Genomic DNA, 27,709 nt, shown 5'->3' on the forward strand with positions numbered 1-27,709 from the left:
TTATCTACCTTGCCAGTAAACTATGCCGAAAAGAAAACATCGATAATGAAATTGACTTGAGAATCTCCAAGACTAACACATTCTATAGTAGGCAGTCTAGAAACGTGTAGAACTGACGATCGAAGCATTACCATACGTAACAAGATAGGGAGGGGTCTATATATAGCTGTAATTCTCCCGACATTGCCTTATGCATCAGAAACGTGGACCGGTATGCAAAAAAATTGAACCACTTCCACATCAGAAAAATACTGAATGTTAAAAGGCAAGACAACGTATCTGAAGCTCACCAGAGGCAGGCTTGCAAAGCATCCACACAATCCTAATTCAGTCTCACAATGGCGATTGGCATGCTACGTGTGCAGAATGGACGACTCCCGCATCCCTAAACTGGCTCGAAAATGTGCAGAGAATAAGGAAAAAGAAAACGGCGATGGCAGAAGAAAGCCACAGGAAGAAAAAAATCAAGGCAACTTGAACAATCTCCAGTTGTAATAACTTGTCCAGTGTGTGGCCTAATATTCCGGGTTCACATAGGTCTCATGAGAAGATACCTCCCTTAAATCAGTGTTTCTCAAACTGGGGGTCCGCGAGATGACTGAAAGGGGTCCGCAGAAAGATGAAAATTGTATACAATTAAAATTAAAAGACAGTCAATCCGATCGAATAACTTGAATAATAATCAAATCGTCCAACGCTACTGTTTGAGTATTACGTACTATTCTAAGACGACCTAAATAGATCGAGAAGATTTGAAGACATTCTTCACTTGAATATATAATAGGCCTACCCGATTGGGCGTTGTACCCTTTTGAGCGTGAACATACCATTTGAAATATCTACAAACTAGGAACTTAAATCAAGGATACCACAAATTCTGCATTGCGGGTCATTGTAAAGAAGTTCCCAACTTCTTGTTCGCTACAACGTGGGTTCGTTGCCGTAATGTACCTCATCACAAATAAAATAAACAGACTCGAAATGTGTGCTCTTTTGAGCCGGGCCCAAATACACTCATAAAATCTCATGAATCTCATCCAAGTCATTTTTTTTTTTAATTTATTTTAAACATTGGTTTAAATCTCAATAAACACTCCTTCAACAAAGTGTTGTTGTTTTTTTTTAAAGATTTTTTACTTATATAATAGGCATTTATCTAGCTTTTTCATTTAGGGTTCCATGGGCAAGTTTTGACTATATAAAGGGGTTCCCCGGTCAAAAAGTTTGAGAACTTCTGCCCTAAAGGACAAATTTATCAGGATGGACGAATTATATATATATATATATATATATATATATATATTGTTTGTAACAGACAGGGCAAGGGTGACGGAGTTTGACGAATCTTGGATTTATGACATCAAGGGGAAAAAATACAAATTATGACGTCATACATTTATGAAGTTCTGGAACTTATTGTGAAGTTTATTTCCGCTTTTTTAAAATTTAATTAGGTGAGACCAGTCGACGCCAGTCGTTATAACGAATGGTCTCAAGTTAGGCTTACTAGAAGATGTAAACAGTATAGTGGAGGCAGTCAAGACGGTTCATTTAACTAGTTTGGTTCAACAAATATAATTTGTTATTCTAAATTGTTTTAGATTTGTGAAGCGATTCTTATAGCATTTGTTAACTAAATTCGAGTTTGTAAATTGTATGATTGGAAGTTTTGGGGATTCTTTATTCATTTGGAAGTCATGTTGTTTAATATGAGAATTAACGTGAACAGTTTCGCAACAGATTAAGATCTAGACAATCGAACAAAAGCATTCAACATATTGTTACGATTCTCTATAAACCCTTGACAGAACAATATGGCTTTCAAGAACCTGACAACTTAAGCTCCGTTATAACGAGACACTTTAATAAATAATGAAAAACAAACAATCAAATACAATAGTCTATGTCTTAATATAACAGCTATAAACAACGTGTATCTGAATCTCTTTCTCGCCTTAACTCTGCTGGTCCCCTACTGTGTCGGACTGACTTGATCCAACCTTGTCGAAAAAAAAAACGCACACACACACACAATACATTATAGTCAGATAATCATTACACCGTTAATCTACACGGGGATAGTTTACATCGGTCCTTTTTAAGTACATATGCAGGCCTGTATGTCCCGTGTCGGTTGATTACATATCAGGCTACACTGGCCAGCATCACAGTTCATTTACAACAATATTAGCATGGCACTTCTATCATTACATTACCATTAATATAACGTTTGCATAATGTGAATCTCCAGAAGGGATCAGGTCTCCAATCAGGACGTTTTGAAATTTTAGGGCATGTCATCCTCATGCCATATGGAAAAACTCCTAAGGACATCCTCTTTGATGAGCTTGTGGAGGGAGTCAGACCTAATAGACGTCCGAAGACTAACCTACAGAGCAAGCGAGATCTAAGAACTACAGGCATCAATGAAAGTATGTGGGAGGAAATAGCACAAAATCAGACAGATTGAGAAAGAAAGCATATAGCCCTAAAACAAGTGCATTTACATGTACGAACTGTGACAACCTTTGCTGCCCCAGAATCGGCCTGATTAGTCACATCAGATTCTGCCTCAACTCAAGAAGAAACTAAAACCAGTGATTCATCTGGGCGCATCCATTGTCTTTCGAGTCAGAAGAAGCCATTCAGTCATGTAGGCTAGGCCTATAATGTAAATATTAAGTTTATTTTACATGATTCGAATGTTTCAACAGAATCTATCTTACATATATATATATATATATATATATATATATATATATATATATATATATATATATATATATATATATATATATATATATATATAGTCGACCGGCGGCGTAGCATACGCCGCTATTTTGCAGGGCCGGCCTTAGGCCACTGCAACCTATGCGACCGCAGTGGGCCCCGCACTTTCATAGGACACACGCTAATTGTAGGTGTATAAATTATTAAATTAAACCATTTTATAACTTATACGGATAATAAAGATTATTATTATTATTATTATTATTATTATTATAACAGACTTCCCGCGGCCTCCTGTCGATATACCAGGAGCTCCTGGAAATCTCCTGCAATTGCAAAATATGCGAAAAAGTCCCGGAAATATCCGGAACTGATTAAAATCTTTAGAAAACTCATACAAATCTCATGAAATATATAGACACAAATTGTCATTTTGGGGTGTCATTCAATATGAAAAACGCCAATCCTACGCGCGTTAAATAAAAACGGCATTGTGCATTACCCGTAATTGTGTAACCTGGTGAAAAGAAGCTTCTCGCGCCTCAAACTAATGAAGAATTACTTGAGGTCATTAATTCTTGCAGATAGATTGAAACATTTGGTAATTCTTGCTATTGAGCGTGATCTATGTAGGAAATAAAATTTGTATGATATACTGTATGACTTCGCTACATGCAAGGCTCGTAATTAAGTAGTTCTGCACATTTCTGGTAGGCCCTACTAGGTTGTTTGTAGTTTGGATTTCCTCGATCCAGTCATCCTGCACATTGTAAAGTAGAGGGTCGGACCAAAGCGCCGCCCAAAAGTCGATAAACGCACCGTGTATAATTCTATCAATGTGACAGGTGAATTATTATTTTTATGTTAGAGTCGAATGCGTATTTATTCTCTGGCGCTGTCCCTTTAACTGAGGAATTTTCTGGTGATATGGCAGGTCTGTAGCAGTACCTACCTCTGACAGACAACGAGAATCTTCCTAGGAATTTTAATGGCCTTGAATGTATCTGTGAGATCAGTTGTTATTATCCCCTCGGTTGATTATTATTATTGAGACGACGGCCAATAGTGCATAGGCCTACCATAGGACCATTGAGACGACGGCCAATAGTGCATACCACACGACCATTGAGACGACGGCCAATAGTGCGTACCACACGACCATTGAGACGACGGCCAATAGTGCATACCACACGACCAGGCATCGAATTCATTTGGTCTTCATAACAGACTTGATAACGATTATGATCTCACTGCTTTTGAAAACAAAATTTTAAAAATTATTCTAGAAAATTAAGCGAAAATCTAAGTCTTTATGTAAATTGATTAAGCGAAAATCTAAGTCTTTATGTAAATTGATTATTTAAAATAAACGTTTACAAATTCTTGGGGGAAAAAAGTTATTAAATGAAACTTAAATAGAGATTATGTATAGGCTTACAACTAAATTTTGTTTTCAAATAATGATTATTTAAGGTAAGCGATGTAAAAATTCTTGAGAATGTGGAGTCACTACGTGAAACTTTTACTAATAAGGTAAAAATGTGAATATTCGTTTGTTATGAATCTCACTGCTCTATTTTGTGTCTGTTCCAGTTTCTTAATGCTTTCCTGAGTTGAGGGGTCCCAAACAGAGGATACATATTGGCCTAACTGCAAGGTGCCTTTATCGTTGTGTCTTTCTGAGTAGGCCTATCTATTCTTATAATTAAAATACAGAAGTTGCAAAAAAGGCTGTCGGGCGCATGCGGCCTCGCCCAGTTCTGACCAAATTTTGATACTCTTTGTCGACAAATCTGGAGAGTCAGTGGAGACAGTAGCAGATTTCTTGTAAGAGTGTCCGCAGCTCCGAGGGCTGGGGGTAACGTATCTGCAGTCGCCAGACCTGTATGGGAATGGGAGCTGTGAGGCACTACGCCATCAGCAGTTTCTAGCCAGCACACTTCAGGAAGACTAGTCCTGAAACCAGTCAGTCGGGGTTCTTTTCATGTGTGATCTGCAATCCTGGCATACAGTCTAGACCAGCGGTTCTCAAGCTTTTCTGCTCGTCGACCCCTTTTTACAATTGCACACTTTGACGCGACCCCCTCCCTTGCACACACACACACACAGGAATAGAAGAATAGACAAAACAATCCAGTTTTTCGATGGTATTTGGCGACCCCTGGCAAATCGTCAATCGACCCCCAAGGGGTTCGCGATCCACAAGTTGAGAACCCCTGGTCTAGACCTACACGATGAACCACACAAAAAATGATTTATCTATTATTTCCTTGCTATAAGCCAATGTCCATAGGTCAGTGAAAGAGCTGTTTGTTAATTATTTAGGTTCGTGATATAAATAAAGGTAGTCTAAATACCAACAATTTTGTTTTCTCATAACATTATTATACTTTTGATGAAGTTGCAATAATTATAAAATAGATATATAACAACAAATTACAAAAAAAAAACAACAACATCAAAAAACGTCATTACTGGTAGAGTTCTAAGTTTCACAATAAAATAGTCTAAATATAGATCTAGATGTAGACCAATACAAATGAAATAGATCTATAGTTATAGACAATGTAGTATATCAGTAAAGTTTATGTACTCGATTAAATTAATGAGACCCGTATATCGAATTTAGATCTATCCTATTTTCTTATATGATGCAGACGTTACTTCAAAAAAAGAAGATGATTACGTCCTACGCGTCATGCATTTAGTCATGCATATTAATACCAAGAATACCAACAATGACCTAAATTCTGCCAAGTCACTGGTTTTCCTGGCTAGCTCCATAAATTTAATAACTAATAATATTCACTTAATTTTAGCTTGTTTTATTTGTCATATTTCTATAGGGAATCTGAGCGGTAACGATGGAAATAGTATGTTGAGGGTCCTGATCTGAGTATCTCGTTGTAGCATCAAATGAGTAATTTTTCATTTCGACGATTAAACTTACCTATACTACGATTATCGCCCTTCCTTATGTTATTTATTAGATTTAGATTTTATATCTAGCAAATTTTTAGATTGTCTTGTTCTTTTCTTTACTTTACCACAGATCTATAGATCTATTAGATTCTAGACCTTCTAGATTTAATGTTTTTTCCATTTTTCAAAAGCCAGGATCTTTCATCATTATAAAACCAGTAGCTCTAAACTAGATCTAAATGGTAAAAATCATGCTTTACTTTACTTTTAACTTTAGTGACACTTTAGTCTAACTTTAGACTTTTTACTTTAAGTCAAGTTAAGTCTAAGACTAAGTCTAAGACGCCTAAGTTAACTTTAAAAACTTTAACTGTCTTTAATGAACTTTAATCAGATAATATGAATTATGATATATTAAATTTAATAATATTAGATCTATATATATTATTAATAATATTTATATATTTGAATTGATGTTTGTAAAATGTTTTACATGTTTCGGATGTTCCTTCAAAGTTGAAGATAATTAAATTAATTTCTTACTACCCAATTGCCCAAACCTCCAGCAGGATGATGGGGGGTGGGAGCGGATAGGGTTTGAACCCTGGACCAACGATAAATCTGAGCGACAGACCAGCGTCCAAACCGCACGACCAGGCAGCCATCTGATGATCATCTTCCCTACCCTACTCAGGCTACTGATAATAAAATACTCTGAAAGATGCAAAGATAAAGGCACATTCCTCGTCCTATATGCTAGGACAAATTTGTACAAATACTCCTTCTTCCCTAGTGCTAATAGAGCATGGAATGGGTTGCCTGAGCTAGCCAGGAAAACCAGTGACTTGGCAGAATTTAAGTCATTGGTTAATATGCATGACTAAATTCTAAATGCATAACGCGTAGGACGTAATCATCTTCTTTTTGGAAGTAACGTCTGTATTATATGTTATTATATATTATATAGATATATATCTAGATGTATGATTATGATATATATACAATTATTAAAGATTTACAAGTCATTATCTATACTTATAATTATAGACTTGAACAAGACTGACTCTTGACAAGAGTAACAAGTAGACGTAGGCTATTTTAGATCTCTATGAATAATGAAAGACTTACAGTTACATTATTACAGTCAGTGAGTCACATTCACAGATAGTGGCTTATAGTGCACTGTAGTGTAGTTTTACCTTAGCAAAGTCAGCCTTGGTGTAGTAATAACTCAGTACAGCACAGAGAGGTATAACTCTCACAACTAGGTATAGATTATTATACTAATGAAAGTGGAATTGAATTAGGTTGGAGAAAGTCTTTCCACCCAGAACAGTGCCCATTATTAAGAAAAAAAATTAAAAGCTACTTAAATGTTATTCATGGTAGAATAACTCAGAATATAAACCAGTTGTAAACATTAACATTGTTACATATTTAAATGCTATATTTTTGTAAAACTTTGTTGAAAGATTAATGTTTTGTTTAGTGCAATAGTAATATTTTTTTCCTTTTTATTCAAAAGTCTGTACTTTGGTTTTAAATCTCATAATTAACAAGCTTTTTTATCATTAATATTAATTTAGCTTAATCTTAAATTTTACGTGACTCAATTTTGAAAACTTCAATTGGTTTTTTAAATTTGATTAACCATTGCTCAATTACAACTTTATAACATCAATTTGAGATAGTATTAGTAGAAAGGAGGCGTGGCTGAGTGGTAAAGCGCTTGGCTTCAGAACTGGAGTACCCAGGTTCAAATCCTGGTGAAGACTGGGATTTTTATTTTGGGATCTTTATGCGCCTCTGAATCCACCCAGCTTTGATGTACCTTACATTAGTTGGGGAAAGTAAATGCTGTTGGCCGTTGTGCTGGCCACATGACACCCTCATTAACTGTAGGCCACAGAAACAGATGAACTTTACATCATCTGCCCTATAGACCACAAGGTCTGAAAGGGAAACTTTACTTTTTTAGTAGAAAGGTCAGGGACGATTATACAATTTTGCAAACTATGTTGTTTTTTTAAATTGTAACTCGTTTTTTATAATTTTTTTTAGTCTAGCATTGATGAATCACTTCGGGCACTTGAAGGCTTGATGAATGAATTTTTTGCAGCTTCTACTGACAATGAAAGGAAAAGAGAAATAGGTAACATTTAATAGTATTTTTGTTTTGTTGTATTAGATTATTATTTGCAATTCCAAACCTCGTGCAGAACAGCACGGTATGGAAGCAGGTTAGCTTAAACTTGGCAACATGGTAACAGCCCTAACCACATGTCCAGGCAACAATGTTGTAGAACTATTTTAATTTTATGGTAATAGAAGATCGATTAATTAGTTTGCTCTGGATTTATGGCTAAGTGGTTAAATTAAGTGCTTGGCTTCCAAACCTGGGGTCTTGGGTTTGAATCTCGGTGAAGACTGGAGTTTTTATTTTCAAGATTTTTTAGGGCGCCCAACTCTAATGACATATAGGCTTTAGTTGGGCGAAAGTTAAGGGCAGCTGTGCTAACAGTTGGCCAAACAAACAGATGACCTTAACATCATCTACACCTATAGATCATAATGTCTGAAAGGGGAGCTTTACTATTTAATTTAAAATAATTGAAGTGAATAAGGTGGCATTGAACTTGAGTAATTTAAGCTATCATCCTGTGATTCCAGAGTCCATATTAAACAACTTTACCCAGATGTCCAATGCCTGGGAAATGTGCTTGTATTTCATGGGGCATTCTCACAATGAGTATGTCATGATGTTTTGTTTAAATGTCCAGGAGGTAGGTCAAAGAAAAATGTTTAGTTTCTTCAGTTATATATTTTTAAAAATTTTTGTTGAAATTTAGATATATATAATTTAGTATTCAGAAAATCCAAGCTCTCATATTTTGTTTTTCAATAGCTCTGCTATTGTATTGTAATCATACTTTAAAATGACACTTAATTTGATATTTATTTGCCAATATATTTTTTAACCTTTTTTTGTTAAGTAAAATGTTGTTGTTTTTTTAATCTAAACATAAACATTTTTTTTTGTAAAACCGTCAGATGTTGTCATTTTTCTTTACCCCGATTGCTTCAGACTATGATCAGTCACAAGTGGACAAGCCTTGCTGCCAATGATAAGATGGAAATAAGGACATGTCTGACACAGTCTTTGTTAAATCAACATTCATCCCTTCCTTCTTACATCAGAAACAAGCTAGCCAAACTGGTAGTTGACATTGGACGAAATGACTGGCCACATTTCTATCCAGATTTCTTCTCAAATATTTTACAAGTATGTTTGAACTTTCACTATAACGGATAGTATCTTTAATCATATATACATTTTTTTATTTAACAAAATGCTTATTAAATAATTTATTTTGTTTGTCTATACTTTTTTCTTCTTCAAAAAATAATTGTTATAATGTTTAGTATTAACCCCAATAGCTCCTACTGCAGTACAGTGCGTCTATTATGGTTAAGTCCTACAGCAGGATAGTGCATTGGGCTGCTGGAAACAGTTTTTAAAACTTTCCTATACGAAGAGCTTATTTATAACAAGAACTTTTTTTTTCTAGTGAATACAGAATGTGTATGGCTTTTTAAAAATTATTTCTTAAAGAGTTTTTCAAACAAAATGGCCCTTAGCCCCAGTGTATAAGCCCCCACCTGAGAAAATGAGTACCTTGGAAATTTTTTAAATATATTTTTTGAAACTATATATATAGGATTCTATTTTGTAAAGTTGTTTATTTATGTATTAGTATAAGATATTACATTTTTTAAGGTATGGGAACGATTTTTCAAACTGGAAATAGGAGTTTTTGGGTTAAGTCCCTGACTGGATCAACACAGAATATTTATTATTACAACTTTCACTATTTGACTAGTTAGCCCAGCAGCCAGACACTACGCTGCTTGGTGTGATTCTACTTCAGACAGCATCAGAAGAACTGGCGGCTCCTCGTGACGACCTCAGCATGGCCAGGAAAGATGAACTCCATCGTTTATTGCTACTGCAAGTCCCTTCCATTCTAAATATTTTAAATAGTGAGTTTTCTGGGGTTTTTTTATTGTTTGATAGATTCTGATGCAAAAATCTTTAGTTCAGTAAAAAAAAAAGCTGCTTGCTACTTATTTAGGCCAGTAATATAGTCCTTATACACCTTATGAGAAAGGTAAACAAATGCAGGTTGAGCATAAAGATCAAGGCTGAAGTGGCAGTAGAGAGAGAAGGTTCATTTGGTTGTCTAGGCTCTACCATTTTCAATTATTATAAAGATTTTTTTTGTAACCCATTATGAACTGATCAGGTGAATATCGTGGCCTTTTTTAAGGGAATTAGGAAAACAACCTATCTCTAATAGTGACGCTTTGGGCTCAGTTGAAAAGTATCTGTACCAGGCCGAAACATGATTTTTAAAACCCATTAAAAGAAACAAAAAATTTAAAGTAATTTTCTCAGAAATAGAAGCATTGTTATTTTCTAAATAATTGGGTTCTTTTGGTAGATTCATTCAAAATGGGGGATGTCTTTATAAAATTAAAAAAAAATAAAATTTAGTTAACTTCTTTGACGTTTATTGTAATTTTGTGCATTTTGTGACTACAGAGCATGAAAGTGTAAATAGTGAACCTGAGCTAGGTATGACCAGAAGTAATGTCGTATGAGAGATAGAGAGTTTAAGTTGAAGCAAAGTAGAGCTAGTGAAATGACTTGATGAAGTTGTGGTGTCGTGACTTATTAAGGTTCTATCATATATAGACATAGAAAGTTAACTGAAGACATGTTTAGTGTTAACAACATTTTCCAGTGAGTGACCTGTTCTTTATTAGTAACATGAATAAACATACAGATATATTTCGCATAATACAATAATAATAATGATAATATACCACAAAAGTTCAATAGCTTTTCTAGTCAGTAGTTGAAGTCAGGTTTTTTTATGATAAGCTGGAAGTCATGTAACAAAATAAACATCATGTTACATCACATTCGCAAGTAGTTCCTAGTTCCTCTTGTTGTTAGTCCAGTCTGCATGTGAATGACATGCCCACAAATAATATGCCTATGAGCATCCTACAAATTAATGTCATGATAATCATTATATAAGTGACATTCTTCTTTAACATTTTCATAGTTTCCAAGTATTAAATCAGCTGCTGGATTCTCTAGTGAAATAACTTAAACAGTAATATTCTGAGGCACTTTTTGCTTGATGTTTCATTTGTATTTTTTGTTTGAACTAACCTAATGAACATCTACCATTTGTCTTAGATATATTGGAATCGATGTTAGAAAAGCATCGCCATCTAGTGGCGGCCACACCACCGCCATCCCCTACCTCAGGAGAAGGTAGATCCTCTAGACAAGCTAGCAGTCAGTTATTTTCAACCTCACCCATAGCCAACGGTAACACACTATATTGTAGTCAATTTATTTTTTATTTATGTAAATTTAGTTGCTTGTGTTGATGTTCTCTCTTTATAATGTTATGATACATCGATTTCATTTAAATTTTTCAGCTAATTTTGTATCGCTCTTACTTGGAAGTCCCAACAGAGGTCCACAGATGGAAGCATTGCCTCCCCTTGACCCCGCGTCGCAGCAACTGTGCTACACCACATTAACTTGCCTTGCTCATTATCTCTGCTGGGTCCCACTGTCCACTGTGGTCAGACCTCAGCTGCTTTCCACCATCTTCCACTTTGCTGCATTCGGCTGCCAGTCTAGACCAGATGGGAATGAATCTAGTCCTAGCTCCAGAAGTACATCCTTTAGTAGCAGTACCCATAAATTAGGTGAGTGGAATGTTTGGAGGTGAAACAATGATTCACACTGATGTTACGAACGAGATTTTATTTTTAGAAGTTTTAAAAGTATGTTTCCATTCTATAGGAGGGTGTCGTGGCTAATTGGTAAAGTGCTTGGCTTACGAGTCTGAGGAGTCTCAGGGCTGATTCTCTGTGGAGCTCAAGATTTTTAGGATGCCCCTGAGTGCACTAAAGTCATATGGGTACCTGACATAAGTTGGGGTGTTGGAGTGTTCAGATGACTAGTACCACTATATGAGATGAACTGCGCAGTGGTTTCCAAATCAGGGAGCTCTCCATATAGTTTTCTTTCTATTGGGGTGTTTTGGGGCCAGTGTCTTGTACTGGCCTCTTGGTAAAGGAAGCAGTATTGAAGGACATGGTCAGCATTCTCAGGTGACACTCCACATGGGCAGATTTCACTGGTTCCAATTTTGAGCTTCCGGTACATAAGTTGTCTCATTCTGTTGTGTCCGTTCCTGAGTCGAAAGATTAGACGTTGATCTTGTCGGGATAGCTTATAATAGGCATCATCTTTCTTGTGACTCGGATGAGAGCTTGTCCATTTCTCATTTATTTTATTGACTAATAGTTTCTTCATTTCTTCTGGACATTTGGTAAAATCCTTTGAAAGTTCCTATTACTTTTGACTAGACTCATCTTTTTTTTTTCAGATGATGTATGTCTTATTTCAAATGATAAGTGACTTACATTTTCAATGTTTCCCTAAAATTTATTTAGTCAATGTATGTCTATTTGTTCCCAGGTGTCTTGGCCATGAATTGTATCAATGAAATCCTGAGCAAGAACTGTGTCCCTCTGGAGTTTGAAGATTTCTTGCTTCAAATGTTCCAGCAAACGTTTAACTTACTTCAGAAGATCACCAAAGAGAGTAACACCAACTCCTCTGGAAACAGGCTGGAAGAACTGGATGAAGTGTAGGTTTTAAAGCTGTTAGGAACACTGCTGCATATAATTGGTCATGTTGTGAATACAATTAGTCATGAAATATTTTTTTTTTTTACATTATTTGAAAATATTTTGTTTTAGTTTTACTGTGCTGTGAATGAGTATGGTATCTTATCTTATAGATTACAGACATTACTTCAAAAGTACTTTATGAAACTATATCTTGTGCTGGGATGGAACATTAACTGGAGTAATAAGGGACACATTTATTGAATCAAAATAACACAAGAAAAACTTTTTTTTTTCCATCCCCACCAATCTTACTTATAACTTCATTTCAGCTATGTTGACAAGTTTACAGATTTCCTGGGGCTGTTTGTTAGTGTACACTTGAGAAGATTTGAATCCAACCCTCAGTTTCCTGTGTTAGAGTTTTTGTCATTGTTATTTAAATACACCTTCAGACAGGTTAGTGACCCCTTACTTGAATACAACTTCAGACAGGTTTTTGTCTTAGTTATTTAAATACACCTTCAGGCAGGTTAGTGCCTTAGCTATTTATAAACATCTTCAGACAAGTAATTAATGTTTCCCTAAACTCATATGGGTACCTGACATTAGTTGGGGAAAGTAAAAGCGGTTGGCCATTGTGCTGGCCACTTGACACCCTCATTGTCTGAAGCAATCGGGGTAAAGAAAAATGACAACATCTGACGGTTTTACAAAAAAAAATTTTTTATGTTTAGATTTTAAAAAAAACAACATTTTACTTAACAACAAAAAGGTTAAAAAATATATTGGCAGATAAATATCAAATTAAGTGTCATATTAAAGTATGATTACAATACAATAGCAGAGAGTTATTGAAAAATAAATAAATTTCTCAACGTTGCAAAGTTTAGTTTTAGTGGAGTGTGTTGTAGTACTAATAGAGAATATCAAATCTGAAACTGGTCCTCTCTTTGAACATAAGTCTGGTGTTATTTTTAATACAGCTTCAGACAGTTTAGTGCCTTAGCTATTTATAAACATCTTCAGAGAAGTAATTAATGTTTCTTCTCAACGTCGCAAGTTTAGTTTTAGTGGAGTGTGTTGTAGTACAAAGGAAATAGAGAATATCAAATCTGAAACTGGTCCTCTCTTTGAACATAAGTCTGATGTTATTTTTAATACAGCTGTTGTTCATTTCTAAAAACAAATATCTTTTTTTTTTTTATCTCTAATATAAAGGACAAACTCAGAAAATGCAGCAATTTAGTCTACTTTTTAAAGCCTGTCATATACTTGTCTAGTCTTTTGAAAAAAACAACAACAACAGCCTCTTGCTAGATTCGTCTTTGCAAGTTTTAGATATTCAGAAGTTAATATTATAATGTCCAAGCCCAAACCTTTTGCAGAACAGGAATGGAAGAATATAGACTGGGTTTTAATATGATGACTGTAATCGAAAGTACACTGCCTAGCGAAATGTTTTTTCAGACACATCACACTGTTTCCATTTGTCACAGTCTCAGTTGACATTGCATGATCTAAAGTTCACGTCATGTTAAGAGTTTAAAAGACACGTGGAAATCCTGATGTAGAAAACAGGAAGTAGAATGAATAAAGTTGACTTTGAGTTCAGTCAAGTCAAATCAGTAAGGTTTTGCTCCCGGTCCAGGAAGGTTGGACGTTGCTTCCTGGACTGGTGTATATATAAATTTTTGTTTATTTATTTTGTCTTTTAAACTCTTAACATGACGTGAACTTTAGATCATGCAATGTCAACTGAGACTGTGACACCATTCTTACTAACAAAATTTATGTATAAGAGCTTTTAGTTAGCTTTATTTTTTTTTAAATTACCAGAAATGAGTGAAAACGTTTTGACATAATAATGATACACTTCAATACAAGAAATAGTTTAGAAATAAAAAGGACCATGATGAGTCATTCTATACTTTTGTGTCTGTGTTTCTGTTTGACAGCCAAGTACAGATGGATACTTTAGTTGTCTAGATATCTGGATTACATTCCTTGACTATTTGAATAACAAACTGGAAACTAGATCTGTCACCAAGGAGGATGTTTCAACAAGGTAAATATCTTCATAACCGTGGGAAGCATGATGGAGAGGCTAAGTACACTTGAACTTGGCTACCTATCTTATCTTATCTTATATAATACAGACGTTACTTCAAAAAAGAAGATGATTACGTCCTATGAAAGGGACTTCTCCCAGATACCTTCTCCCCCCCCCCCCCCTCCCCCAACTGGTCCACAAATGAGATTTAGACCATAGTGCTCTGAGCATGCTATATAAGCATGAAAGTAGTGCTATATAAAAGCTATAATTATTATTATTTTTATTAACTATGAAATATTCGGTATGTAAAAAGTCTAGAGCAACAAGTTATATGAAAACATGTTTTTAAAAAGACTCAATTTGACTAAACTTTTTTTCAATGTTGGAACTGATATACACAATTATTTTTTTTTATCATTTCAGATTTAAAGCATCTGTTTTTTATGTTTGGTATCTAATTGGAAACAAACTTTTCATTTTACTTTTTCACTTTACTTTTCTTTTATGTTTGTTATTGTTTTGTTGCCTTTTTTTAAAAACCTTTCTCAATTTACAATTTTTTTCTCTTCCCTTTTTTCTGTTCAGTCACACACATTGTAGGGGTTTAGTTTAGTTTAGAGAGTACATATGTTTGTACATAAATATTGTGCATTGTATTTAGTGACAGTTAAAATGAGTGATGTAACCAGACAGATTAATGGTGACGCCAAATAGGAGTACACGAGAGAAGAATAAGTTTAGGCTTTGAGAAAGAAGCATTGTAAATTGACTGTTATGAAGCAACAACAATTTAGATACAAATGACGATCATCCCATTATGTAAATTAAATAAACAAAGTTTGAAGTCTTCGCAAGTCTTATCAAGTGTATCAGTTAATTTGTTTTGTCCTTGGATGTGTTTGGACTGGAATAAGGAAAGTTGTATTATGTAATCAAACAGAGATAAACACATTAGGACAACATACAAGCAACATTCAAATTGAGTAGATCTGGTAGACAAAATGATTAGATTTGGTTGACAAAATTAGTAGATCTGGTAGACACAATGAGTAGATTTGGTAGGCAAAATTAGTACATCTGGTATACAAAATTAGATTTTTTTTTTTTGTCAATATGTAGAAATGCTAAACCAAAGTTCAAAGTTTAGTTTAAATTCTCAACCTTAATTTTACTTACGCATTAGTAATATTCATCATTTTAGAATTTAGTCTGCCAGTTTGTTGGTCTGTTGAAACAACATTGATGCCAACTTAAAGTAATTCTATTCACTAAGCCTCTTGTATTCAATGTTTTGCAGGTACAAAGAAGCTTTGATTTCATTGATCTCCAGCATTTTACAAAAGTTTCAGTTTCGATACAATCAGTCACAGTTGGAGGAACTGGACGATGACACGCTGGATGACGACGTAAGAGACAGCTCTTCTTTAGCTCCCTTTAGTTTTTCATTATTTTAACTCCTCGTACACGGTGAATTAACTAGAAAAGAACAAAAAAACTTGTCTCTTTTTTTTTTCCATTGATTGGTGGAGTTCAGGAGGAGACTGAGTGGCAACATTACTTAAGGCAGAACCTGGAAGTTGTAGCAAAAGTGGCAGAGTTACTTACCCCTGAAGTCTTTCAGCTAGTTGTAAGTAGGCTACATTTTTGTATATACCTAAAAAAGTATAGTTCTTTTATGTGTAATTCAATGGAAGAAATTACTGTCGAGTTTGAATATTTAAAAAGATTTAAAAACTCCTTTATCTCACTTTCGGTTAGAGTGTTACAAGATCATCTGTCATCATCGAGAAGTACATAGAATTTTATTTTCTAAAGCGCTGATTGTGAGTGTGTATGTGTTTCATGTGTGAATGTTGTTGGTATTTGCATCTATATTGTTATTGTACAGTAGTTACGCTGAGGTTGTCAATTGTAGTCAAACTGAATTTCCATTTGATTGGATTAATAAAAGTTATCTTATCTTATCTATTGGAAGAATTTTTTTCATGGGTGCAAAGGGAAAGGGGGAGAGTCTCTATCTGAATATCCTTTGATTAAAAAATTTCACAAATTAAAAAGTTAATGTACAACTAATATGAAACATACATGGCTGCCTGTGCGGTTTGCGCGCTGGACTGTCATTCAGATTTATCCATGGTCCCTGCCCGCTCCCATCCCCCGTCATCCTGCGGGAGGTTTGGACTAGGAAGTAAACTATCTTCAACTCTGAAGGAACATCCGAAACATGCAAACTTTTTACAAATAAACATAAATTTTAAATATAATACAAAAAATGTGCATGTGTTAATATTCATTTAACCAGATTAAAAAACATCTGATAGTCACGTGCGATTAGATAGTCAACAGATAAATTAGTCAGTTGCATAGAATTCATCAGACCTAAAGAGCTAAACATCAAGATTGACAAATGCTGAAACTCTCAATCAAATTTCTTCCATCAGACACACTGATGCACCAGACACACTGATGCACCAGACACACTGATGCACCAGACACACGGATGCACCAACATACTGATGCACCAGACACACTGATGCACCAGACACACTGATGCACCGACACACTGATGCACCAGACACACTGATGCACCAGACACACTGATGCACCAGACGCACTGATGCACCAGACACACTGATGCACCAGACACACTGATGCACCAGACACACTGCTGATGCACCGACACACTGCTGATGCACCAGACACACTGATGCACCAGACACACTGATGCACCAACACACTGCTGATGCACCAGACACACTGATGCACCAGACACACTGATGCTAGGATGTCAAATGCCAACATCCTAGCAACAACAACAAAACTTGTAGGAAGATGTATAAGCACACACACTATGTAAGCGCTTCTTTGTAGAATTATCAAATAAAGACAGACTGGTTATAAATAATGAGCTTCTAGTGTGTGTGTTTTAGTGTTTTAAGTTGTTGGTAATATAAAAGATTGTTAGTAGATGCTTTGTCCAGACAAGAAATGTTAATATTTTATTCCTGTGTTTTTAGTAACATGAAGAGGGGGTCTCAACCTTTTGAACCCTCCAGCCCGATTTATCGGCCTGCGCGTAATGGTAAATTGATTTACAAAATGAAAAGAATTTTTATTGATTCAGGTACTCGCAGTCTAATCCAAATAAATAAACTTTGCATGAGCAGGGAACTATATTCTCAATGATTCTAAGAAGTGAACTAGATCTAGAAAATGATACTAATGACAGGGAATTGGAGATTGACTCGATGATCATCTAGATCTAGACGAAATCGGTACAGTTATAGTTATAGTAAATAAAAACACTAGATCTACATCTATACCAGCACTAGATTCATCGAAGGAATGAGAGGTCTACATGCTGAGAAGACTGGCATACCAAGAAAGAATATAGGAGATAAAGATTCTAATAAATTTCTCTCGAAATAAAATAGTTCATTTAGAAGTTTTAATACCATTGGTTTGTTTTTAAGCATGCTTGTGTAAAGCGTAATTTTTCACCAGGAGCCTAGGGGAATAGGAAACTAAGGGCATGGCACTGCGAGGGTCCAAAGGGTTAAAAAAGGGAAATGTTAAACAGTAGTTCAGCTTTGTAAAATGACACTTCATAAGGAGTGCTGTTCCCTGGCTTTTGTTGTAACTACTAGCCTATTTGGCTCTTCATTTATAAAACTAGATTCCTCTATTATTAGCAATGACTAATAACTGACAAAAAGGGATTTACTAATAAATGTTATTATTCTCTACATTTGGTTGAATACTATTTTATATTTCTAGATGTTTCTATGATAGGTTTGACCTATTTTTTACAAAAGTTTGGTTGAATTGTACAATCTGTCATATTTTGAAAGATTTGTTTGTAGTATGCTTATATTCGTTATTATATATATGGACATTATTTCTTTCAGTGGGAACCTTTCCAAGATTATGTTGAGACTTACCTGGGCATTGAGAAGTTTGTGGACAGTTCCAGTTTCAAAAGGAGGCTGTGTGTCTCTGCAGAGAATGACTGCAGACGTCTGCACTGTACCCTGAGGGACCTGTCATCTCTCCTGCAAGCACTAGGAAGACTGGCAGTGCATTTCATAGGGGAGCAGTTTGTCTCCAGGTTCTCCAACGCCATGCAGATTGTCTCAAGGTGGGACATTAAAAAATATCAAAAAGCATTCTAAATAATAATATTTATATATTAGATCTAAAGAGGACTCAAAGGCGAAGCCTTAAAAGCACAATTACATAATGACTAAGAATAAAATTATTTAATTGGGGATGAAGTGACCAAAGATGAAATGACCGGTCACCATTTCTGCTGTCTACTAGAATGTCAGTTTTGTATGTTTCAGACTTGCTCAAGTTGCTTCCTATGGAAGTAGGATCAAATTCTTTGAAGTGACAACATCTGCTGGAGTTTTACAGCAAGATTTTATAGAAGTGTAGGTCCACCATTTTAATGTTATCATGCTGATCTTGTGCTTGTCTCGTTTAGAACTAATTATTTGTTGTTTTTTTAGTTTCCTGTTATTTTTCAAACATTGGCAATTTAATGATTACCATTGGGATAAAAAATGTCTTGATTATAATCATTTTTCAAAATATTGACTTTATCAGCCATGCTCAGTCACTGGCAGCCATCAAAGCATACACTCATTGGATGTCAGAGTTTTATGTGGAGAGCTTACGAGTCAACCAGCAGAAAGAAGAATTTAATTCTCTGTTGCTGACTGTTGTACATTCCATTACTCCACTCATTAACAAAGAGGTCAGTAGCTTTTTTAGTAGGATACCATTTCTGTCTTTATTCTAGTTACCTAAAAATTATATATAAAAATCAAATTAAATAGTTAAAAATACCCACAAAAAAAAAAAAAAACTAGAATTATTTCATGTCCTGATCTATATGATCTATGTGAGTTATATAATGAATGCAGTGTACTTGTTCTCAGGTTCCAGACAAGGTCATTCAGTCTGCAGTACATTTGTTACTGTCAGTCACTACAACAGTTAGGCCAGCATTCCTCCTTCATGTTGCTCCAGTGGTCCAGCTGTATGACATGGCCAGTCAAGGTCATTGTCAACCTTTACCTCAGGAGGTAGGTCCTACAAATGACACTAGAGTCTTTGGTTCTTTTTTTTTATTGGATGACATCAAGCTTTATAAAAGAAAAATGTTTGGGATGTTCCCTCGGAGTTGAAGATTATATACATCTTCGCCCAAACCTCTTACATGATGATGGAGAATGGTTGCCGGTAGGGTATGAACCTAGGTGCATTGAGATGGCCGAACATCAGTCCAGCGGGCATACCACACAGCCATTCATTCATTTGAATATTTAAAAATCTTTTCATGCAATGCTTGTATTTTTTTCATACATTAGTCATATTAACATCTCATGCTGGGTTGCATGGGGTAAAAGTAACTGAGCTTTTTATTTTGGATCATTGTGCTAACATTTTTTTTTGATTAAATATCAGTAAAATATTTCTAAAGCAGCCTTGATTGACTCTTGGTCGTTACCACTGGTATCTAGTTCTCTCATTACCAGTTTTCTCTATGTCTTACAACCTGCTTGTAACTCTGTTATATTAATAAGGGCTCTTGGTGTGACTTTGGTTCTGATAACGCAAAGGTTGTGGTCTTGTGTAGAGCTTGTGTCATAATCATCACAGCAAGTATTAAGATATACTGAGCAACTTGCTTGTTAGCAGACAAAGAATAAAATAAAAAAAAACTTGGCAAGTAGTAATCCAGCAATAAAGGCTTAGTACACATTTGAATACTAACATCACGAATAAAAGTACATCTCCATGTTCAGAACAAGCCTATAGTAATATCAGTACTCAATACAAAGATGCTTATGTTAGAATATGTATGTCCTTCCTCTCTGAGGACCAAGTTGCAACTACCAAAATCTCATTAGCGCTCTTTCACCCTGAGTTTTTCTACGTACGAAAAACACGGAAAATCATAAGTGACTACAAATCACTACATGTCACAATGAGTCTCAAACGAGGCTGTGACACTGCTCTATTTCCTCCCCCCCCCCCTTTTTTTTTAATCTTTCATTGGTTCATCTTGATTACATAATTAGATGTGAAATACCATGTTTTATTTTAGAATACATTTTCCAATAGAACTTTAGAAGATTTAAATTCTATTTTTCAGATTCAGATGTTGCTTTACCGGTCATTGTCGCATTATCTTCTGCTGCCTTGGCCCAATTTGAGTTCTGCTGATCAGGATTGGGATAACAGAGCTAATCACCATAAGACTTTTGTGTCTCAGTTGACTTCATCTTTTGTTGCTCTCAGTCAAGTACCAGAGTTGGCAAGCAATAAAATAGCCCAGGAACAAGGTTTTAAATCATTAATCTCACCTAGATATTTATGACAAATAAAAGATTATTAAGCACACATGTATACTAGATAGTTTTAGGACAGTGAAAAATGTCAAAGCTAACTGTAAATATCTCCTTGGAAATGAATAAACACAAAGTTAAATAGTTGGCAGGGTAGTAGAAATCGCTTAGCTATTTAATAAGGGAGTTCGGATCCTTTAGTTGACCAGGAATTGAAATTTAACTAGAGCTGAGTTGTGTGTTAGCTGAGTTGGTAAGGCTCCAGTATTGTTTCTTTTACAACTTCATGCCATTGGTCTTGGCTTATTGCTGTTCTTAACAGGTCTGCAGCCTTTTAGTCTTCCTGGAAATTCAATTTGAGATTTAACATGCTGATTTGTTTTTGCTGAGATTTCAAACGCAGCATAGAAACCTTCTCCCAGTTAAACACACACATACACACATGTCTACAAAAGAGATAGGATCAGAAGGGCAGAGATGGGATCAGAAGGGCAGAGATGGGATCAGAAGGCAGAGATAGGATCAGAAGGCAGAGATAGGATCAGTGGGGCAGAGATAGGATCAGTGGGGCAGAGATAGGATCAGTGGGGCAGAGATAGGATCAGTGGGGCAGAGATAGGATCAGAGGGGCAGAGATAGGATCAAAGGGGCAGAGATAGGATCAGTAGGCACTCAGCATGCTATAGTGTGAAAGATGAGCTTTTCCAATCCTTTTCTAAAAATACATGTTGCTACGACTCTCTTTCTGGCTCTCTGCAAAACTGGACAGCATGACATAGATAACTCAAGAATTTGACAACTCAGGTTCCAAAAGCTTCTAGTAAAGAGTCTAATAGATCATCTGCCAAATACTGTACAAATGATTACAATTGTTGTACTGAACCTATACTGGACTTTGTCTCATCTTGAACACCATTAGACACCGTCTTGACTCTGCCACTCTCTCTGTTGAATTAAGATCCCCAAAGGCCCACTTTCTCTCTAGAATTAGGATCCCCAAAGGCCCACTCTCGCCCTTGAATTAGGATCCCCAAAGACCTTTTGAGAAAAAATGACACAAATGTCATGGAACTGTCGACAGTTTTTTCTAGGCAATCAGATTATTTTATCACAGGCATTTGCATGCCAAGTTTTCACATTTTAAAATAGCCGTTCCTCATCAAACTTCATCATCACCTGCTCAGCTATTCATTTGAAACAAACTTTATATAATTTGTAAAATACAATGTTCTATATCTTTTGGATTTATATTACAGTTCATCTTAAATAGTTATGTCGTATATATATATATATATATATACTAGCCTGACATTACCCATTATTATATATATATATTATGTATTATTTATTTTTATATTATGTTTTTACCATAGCTAAAGAGGTGATCAAGAAGACGTTGGTGATATGTCAAGACTGGGTTGAGTCCCTTGCAGGAGAAGTCGTGAAATCCAAACAGATCTGCTGCATCTCCCTACAGGAAGTCACGCAAACTACTCTCAGTATTTTCCCCATTTATGTCCAGGATGTGGACATTGTAGAAAACATCATGACCTACTTCCTGGCCATGTTTCAAGGCCTGCGTGTACAAATGGGAGTTGCCTTTACTGAAAAGATTATTCATACATTTATGAATGTTTTTTCTAGGTAAGTGCCGATCATTTTAATCCAGTGGAATTTTTCCCCTCCTTCTTTATGTGCTGCCTGGGACTAGAAAAAAAAAAAGTAAATTCTTAGCCTCTCATTAGGCATTTTTGGTATACTTCTTGATAACATAAACACTGGCAACCTTCTTAAGATATGTTGGTAAATAAGCTTATCTGACAAGCCTAAATTGTGACCTACTGAAAATGTTTTTTTCCAGAATAACAAAGGATGGCATTTGTTTCTGATTCAAATAATAAGCAAAGAAAGATATGCAATTCAATTTAGATCTAGATGTGTATATTAGAAATTTTTTTTTTGAATGTTTACATCTAAAACAATTTATCATTTGTACTTTTATTTGTTTCCTCAGGGAACTGTTGGCTCAGACCATACACCATGAGACAAGTGGAGCCTTTAGAGTTATTGAGAAGTAAGTGGTACATTTATCAAGTAGTCTTCTACTTTTAACTCATTGGGTTTCTTTTACAACTTCACACCATTTGTCTTTGCTTATTACTGTTCTTAAAAGGTCTGCAGTGGATAGGCCTGTCTCTTTGTCACTCTTGTTTCTCACACTACCTTGCTCTGTATAATTGTTTTAGATAAGATAAGATAATTTTTATTGATCCAATCTAATGGAAATTCAGTTTTTTGATGGACTTGTTGATCGTGTAACTTAAGGTCAAAGTTTTTGACCGTAACAAAGTTTAGTAATTATATTTGTCTTTTTTACAGACTAGATTTCATTCATGTATGAAAAGCTAACACTTATATATCTCCCTATTGTTTTCATGTTTGCTGTAAGCCACAAATGTATAAGCAACTTTTTTTTAACAATTTTTTTTCAAACAACTCTTGTTTGACTTGTTACCAGTCAAAATGGTTTTGAGCTATTTAAAACATGGACATCTGCAAGTTTGTGAATGTATATCTGCCATTATTCCTTGAGGATGGTTGGTCATGATCTTTGCCATTTTGGTGTTAATATCTATTCGGAATGTTACCAATGGGTCTTCTAGCTTTTTAAGTTTATTTTCATTTTAGTGAGAATAAAGTGGTTCTTTGATAAGAGTTACTTTGAAATAAGTGGAATATTACATTTCTTTAGGACAACTGCCTACTTGTTTGGTATGTGCTTCACAATTGTCTTGAGTTTGTATTGTTACTATTCTCTGTCAGGAGGAGCTTTGGCTTAAGGACATTATAATCTTAATTTATGAAAAAATTTGAGAATTTAATTTAAATTAGTTCATATGTTATTTATTGAAAAGTAATTTTCAACTTCTAGGATTATTATTATTATAGCTTTTATATAGCACTACTTTCATGCTTATAGCATGCTCAGAGCGCTTTGGTCCAATCTCATTTGTGGACCAGTGGGGGTATCTAGGAGTTGGTTTTTCGTGCTGCCTTTAGGCGCTCAGTAAACACAACTCTGCCCGAGTCGGGTGTCGAACCTCGAGCCCCCTTCTAGGTAGCCAAGACAAGCCAAGTTCAAGCGCACTTAGCCTCTCGACCATGCTCCCACCATAGATATAGAAACAGAGTTATAAATAAGTTTCATGTAAACAATTTGATAGATCTGGGATGGATTTCTGTTTGTTTGTTCCTTGACTATTGTTTTTTGTTTACTTTCAGCTTTTTAAAGATCTTAGAACTAATAGTTCAAGAGCCGGGGTCTCAGTTTAAACTTTTTCTGCCTCAGATCATCTCAATAGCCATGGATCAGATCTATCCACTGGTAGCACCTGTAAGTTTCAGAAGTACCTATATGAATTGTAAACTTTTTACTAATGCTGTAAATCTGATAAAATATTTATTTGAAAATGGGAAAACTATTATCTGTCTCTAAGAAATGGCTTTCTCCTCCAGCGTCCCTCCCCTGACATGAAGAGTGCCTTGTACCACTTGCTCCATGAAGTTATTTCCAACAATTGGAGATATTTCTTTAAGGGCTCAGTGCTGGATTCCATCAAGGAGTCTGGTGATGGCCTAGAAAACAGTGTTCAGTTTATTGCAGTATTACAAGTAGGTTGTTTCAGCACTAAAGATTCCAACTCTACTTTGCTTGTTTTAGCACTAAAGATTTAAACTTTACTTCTGTTGTTTTAGCACTAAAGATTTAACTTTATTTTTTTTTGGTTTAGCACTCAAGATTTAAACTTTACTTTTGTTATTTTAGCACTAAAGATTTAACTTTATTTTTTTTTGGTTTAGCACTAAAGATTTAAACTTTACTTTTGTTATTTTAGCACTAAAGATTTAAACTTGACTTTGGTTTTTTCAGTACTTAAGATTTAAACTTGACATAGGTTTATCAATAAAAGTGTTTGCTGAAATACATTTTTGGTTTTCTATAACATAGCTATGTGATAGTTTCATGCTCTGATCATCTCAGCAGTGCTGTTTACAATTTGTCTTTCAGGCCTATGGTCAGTCATTTCTCCAAACTGACATTAGTTTATTCAAACAGAATCTAGAATCTTTGGAAGCACTTCATTTTAAATGGAAATTATATAACAAGGTTTGCAGTTTTGTTGACTTTGAATGAAAGTAATAGTAATATCACATTTTGTGATACCAGTACAATGTTTGCCGCCAGTCTCTGTCAGTCATAAGTTTTTGTTTCATGTCATTGTCTTCTTCACTTTCTAATTTTTATATATATTTTTTTTTTAATTTATGAGTGCATTCAGTGATTAAAAGTTAAGCCTTTCAACTGTTTGAATATTTTTTTTATTTTTTTTTTCAGAAAATTTTTAGTGAAGTGATGAGCCATCAGTTTCTCAAAGTGTTGATGCAAGTCTTAATTCAAAAGTCACATGACCTGCTGCAGGAGGAAATTGTCATCTCCATCTACAACATGGCCGCTGTAGACTTTGATGCTTTCTTCACTGACTTTTTACCTCACTTTCTAGCTTCGATTGAGGGCATTGACAATAGTCAGAAGGCGGTGTTAGCCAAAAATTTTAAAATAGATCGGGTAAGTACTGTCACTACTCATTACGTGACATTTCTGATAGTGCATGCTAGTGTAATTAAAAAAGAATTTTCTCCTTTGAGTTTTTGTACTACTTGATGTCGCGCATATCCACTTCTGCCAATACATAACAACACATATTAAGATTCATCAAATAAGTCCTGGGTTAGCATATGATATTTATTCTCCATAAAATACGATAACAATTTACTGTCAATTCCAGCCATCAAGAAATACTCACTATGTTTCACAAATTGACTTCAGTCCAATAAAATATTCTAAGTACACAACTGATATCAAACTATTGAATCAACTACGTTAGACATCCATACAGTTTTAGAACCTGTCGACTACTGAATTCTTCACCATGTGGGCAGCTCTCAGAACGAGATTTCCTGCCCATGATTCTTATACTTTGTGATTCCCACTAATTCATGTCACAAACATTGATGTGACAAGTACTGGTAGTGTAAGGTGACATTCTAGGTCAAGGTCATGCTGACTAAAAACTTTTAAAATTTTCCTGGATGCCAAATTTTTTATCATTTCGTTTCATGATTGGGTTCAAATTGACTGTCCTCACTAAGTTTTTATTTTCCACTCTCTTTCTCTATAAGTCTCCTTCATATTATATAATTATAATATACTATTTGTGTCCATTATACATGAAATGATTATCCAATGAAATAAACAACAATAACACGCATAATTTACTTAAGAAAATCCTATAAAAAATGCATGCATTTAGTTATTGTACTTCTATAAAAATCTGCATCAACATTCCCCATTCCACACTTATTCTCTCTATCCTTCTACATAATCACATGTTCACTACACAATCACATGTTCACAAGTTTATCACTTGAATGTAAAGGAAATAAATGATGTCATCACTTGGCCAGTTTGCACTAACAGGGGGATGTTATAAAATGGATTCTAAACTGTTAGGTAGAAGCAGCAGGTTTACAATATGTGAACAAAAGTAACGAAATAAAGTTCCCATTTCAGACCTTGTGATCTATGGGGCTGATGTTGTTAAGGTCATCTGTTTCTGTTAATGGGGGTTACCAGCACAACAATCAACTGCCTTACTTTTCCCCAACCAATGTCAGGTACCCGTTAGAGCTGGGTGGACCCCCAGTTCAGAAGCCAAGCACTTTACCATGCAGCCACCACGCCACAATATGTAATTAAATTTTTATTGTAAGTGAATTCTCCTGCTCTGCATATTGTTCTAATGTCAACTCGTAAACTTGCACTGACCAGAACTAATTATTGCTATAATATTGTTTTGCTCTCCAGGACTTGCCGTCCTTCACTCAGTCAGTTCAAAGATTTGTGAATGACATACGCTACTACTGTTTGGTCTCCAGCAGTTTACCTGCAGGCTCTGTGTCCTTGGTATGAACAAGCCTACCAACATTTTCCTGTGATATTACTTGCCCTTCATGTGATGTCTTCAATCAAGGACCAATAATTCCAGTCAGTGTCGACAAGAGACAAGCTTGGCCTGATTGAAAGTGGTTTTAGAAGACCTTGATAATATTTATTTTTAATTTGACACAAGTCAACATTTGTTTTAGTTTGAATCTTATGTTGAAACAAGAAGTCCAATCAGCATTTAGAAGCGAAACAAATCGATTGCTCAAACATTTTCCCATGTTCTCAATATGGGATATAGGGCCGAGTGGCATGAATTGCTTGGTCACCTAACAGGGGGTTGCAGCTCAAATCCTGACATTACTTGAATTGTAATTTGACTTGAGCTGAGTTGTGTTTGTTGTGCCCGAAGGCGGCTCTGAAACATTCTCCCAGATACCCTCACATAAGAGATTAGACCAGAGCACAATGATGCAAGATCCTAAACATTGTCTTATTGGCAGTAGGTGATACAATGTTTGGTACCAGTAAATAAAGATATATGTAACTGAAGTTTCAAACCTCAGTGTTGTCTCCTGTAAATAAGCTCTTTGTTTCCAGGCATTTAAAGACTGTCTTGTTCAACTGCACTGCTCTATATTATTTAGCATGCTAGTATTAAAACAAAACTTTTTGTTTCCTCTAATAAAAATTGCTGAGCTCTAATGATGTGGATTGCATTTACTTCCCCTGTTCAGTTTTTAAATCAGTCCTATCCATGTAATACATGTCTATGCTTCTGTGCTTTTTTTTTAAATCATGCTATATCAAAATATCAAACATGAATTATTTTTGTTGTTTATATTTTGTTATTATTCCTGTTGTAAATTATGAAATAAATTGATGGTAATATTCTATTATGTAAAAAAATAATTTGTG

The 27,709-nt window shown here is 35.1% G+C and overlaps 1 protein-coding gene across 2 annotated transcripts; it reads left to right on the forward strand.

Annotated features, from left to right (window-relative positions):
- Nucleotides 1-5,690: 5,690 nt before the first annotated feature.
- On the forward strand, nucleotides 5,691-27,685 carry LOC106063837 (exportin-6-like). 2 transcript variants are annotated; one of them, XM_056021895.1, is made up of 25 exons: nucleotides 5,691-5,894; nucleotides 7,714-7,804; nucleotides 8,323-8,435; nucleotides 8,738-8,935; nucleotides 9,534-9,693; nucleotides 10,922-11,056; nucleotides 11,170-11,445; nucleotides 12,224-12,395; nucleotides 12,708-12,834; nucleotides 14,334-14,443; nucleotides 14,855-14,881; nucleotides 15,729-15,837; nucleotides 15,966-16,058; nucleotides 18,340-18,569; nucleotides 18,775-18,864; nucleotides 19,040-19,190; nucleotides 19,375-19,521; nucleotides 20,595-20,784; nucleotides 22,161-22,431; nucleotides 22,802-22,861; nucleotides 24,070-24,181; nucleotides 24,304-24,459; nucleotides 24,857-24,955; nucleotides 25,184-25,414; nucleotides 26,714-27,685. In XM_056021895.1, exons 1-25 carry the CDS (start codon nucleotides 5,892-5,894, stop codon nucleotides 26,816-26,818), a joined length of 3,456 nt encoding a protein of 1,151 aa, XP_055877870.1. In that variant the 5' UTR covers nucleotides 5,691-5,891; the 3' UTR covers nucleotides 26,819-27,685. The 2 variants fall into 2 exon arrangements, with proteins under 2 accessions (XP_055877870.1, XP_055877872.1); XM_056021897.1 differs by lacking the exon at nucleotides 14,855-14,881 and having other exon boundaries at nucleotides 5,692-5,894.
- The last annotated feature ends 24 nt before the right edge of the window (nucleotides 27,686-27,709 follow it).

The sequence above is a fragment of the Biomphalaria glabrata genome, chromosome 2 (genome assembly GCF_947242115.1).
Source record: "Biomphalaria glabrata chromosome 2, xgBioGlab47.1, whole genome shotgun sequence".
Classification (NCBI taxonomy): Eukaryota; Metazoa; Mollusca; class Gastropoda; family Planorbidae; genus Biomphalaria; species Biomphalaria glabrata.

Coding starts and splice junctions, on each gene's coding strand:
- LOC106063837 (XM_056021895.1), top strand. Junction 22,432..22,801: donor TTTATGAATGTTTTTTCTAG/GTAAGTGCCGAT, acceptor TTGTTTCCTCAG/GGAACTGTTGGCTCAGACCA. Junction 25,415..26,713: donor AAAATTTTAAAATAGATCGG/GTAAGTACTGTC, acceptor TTTGCTCTCCAG/GACTTGCCGTCCTTCACTCA.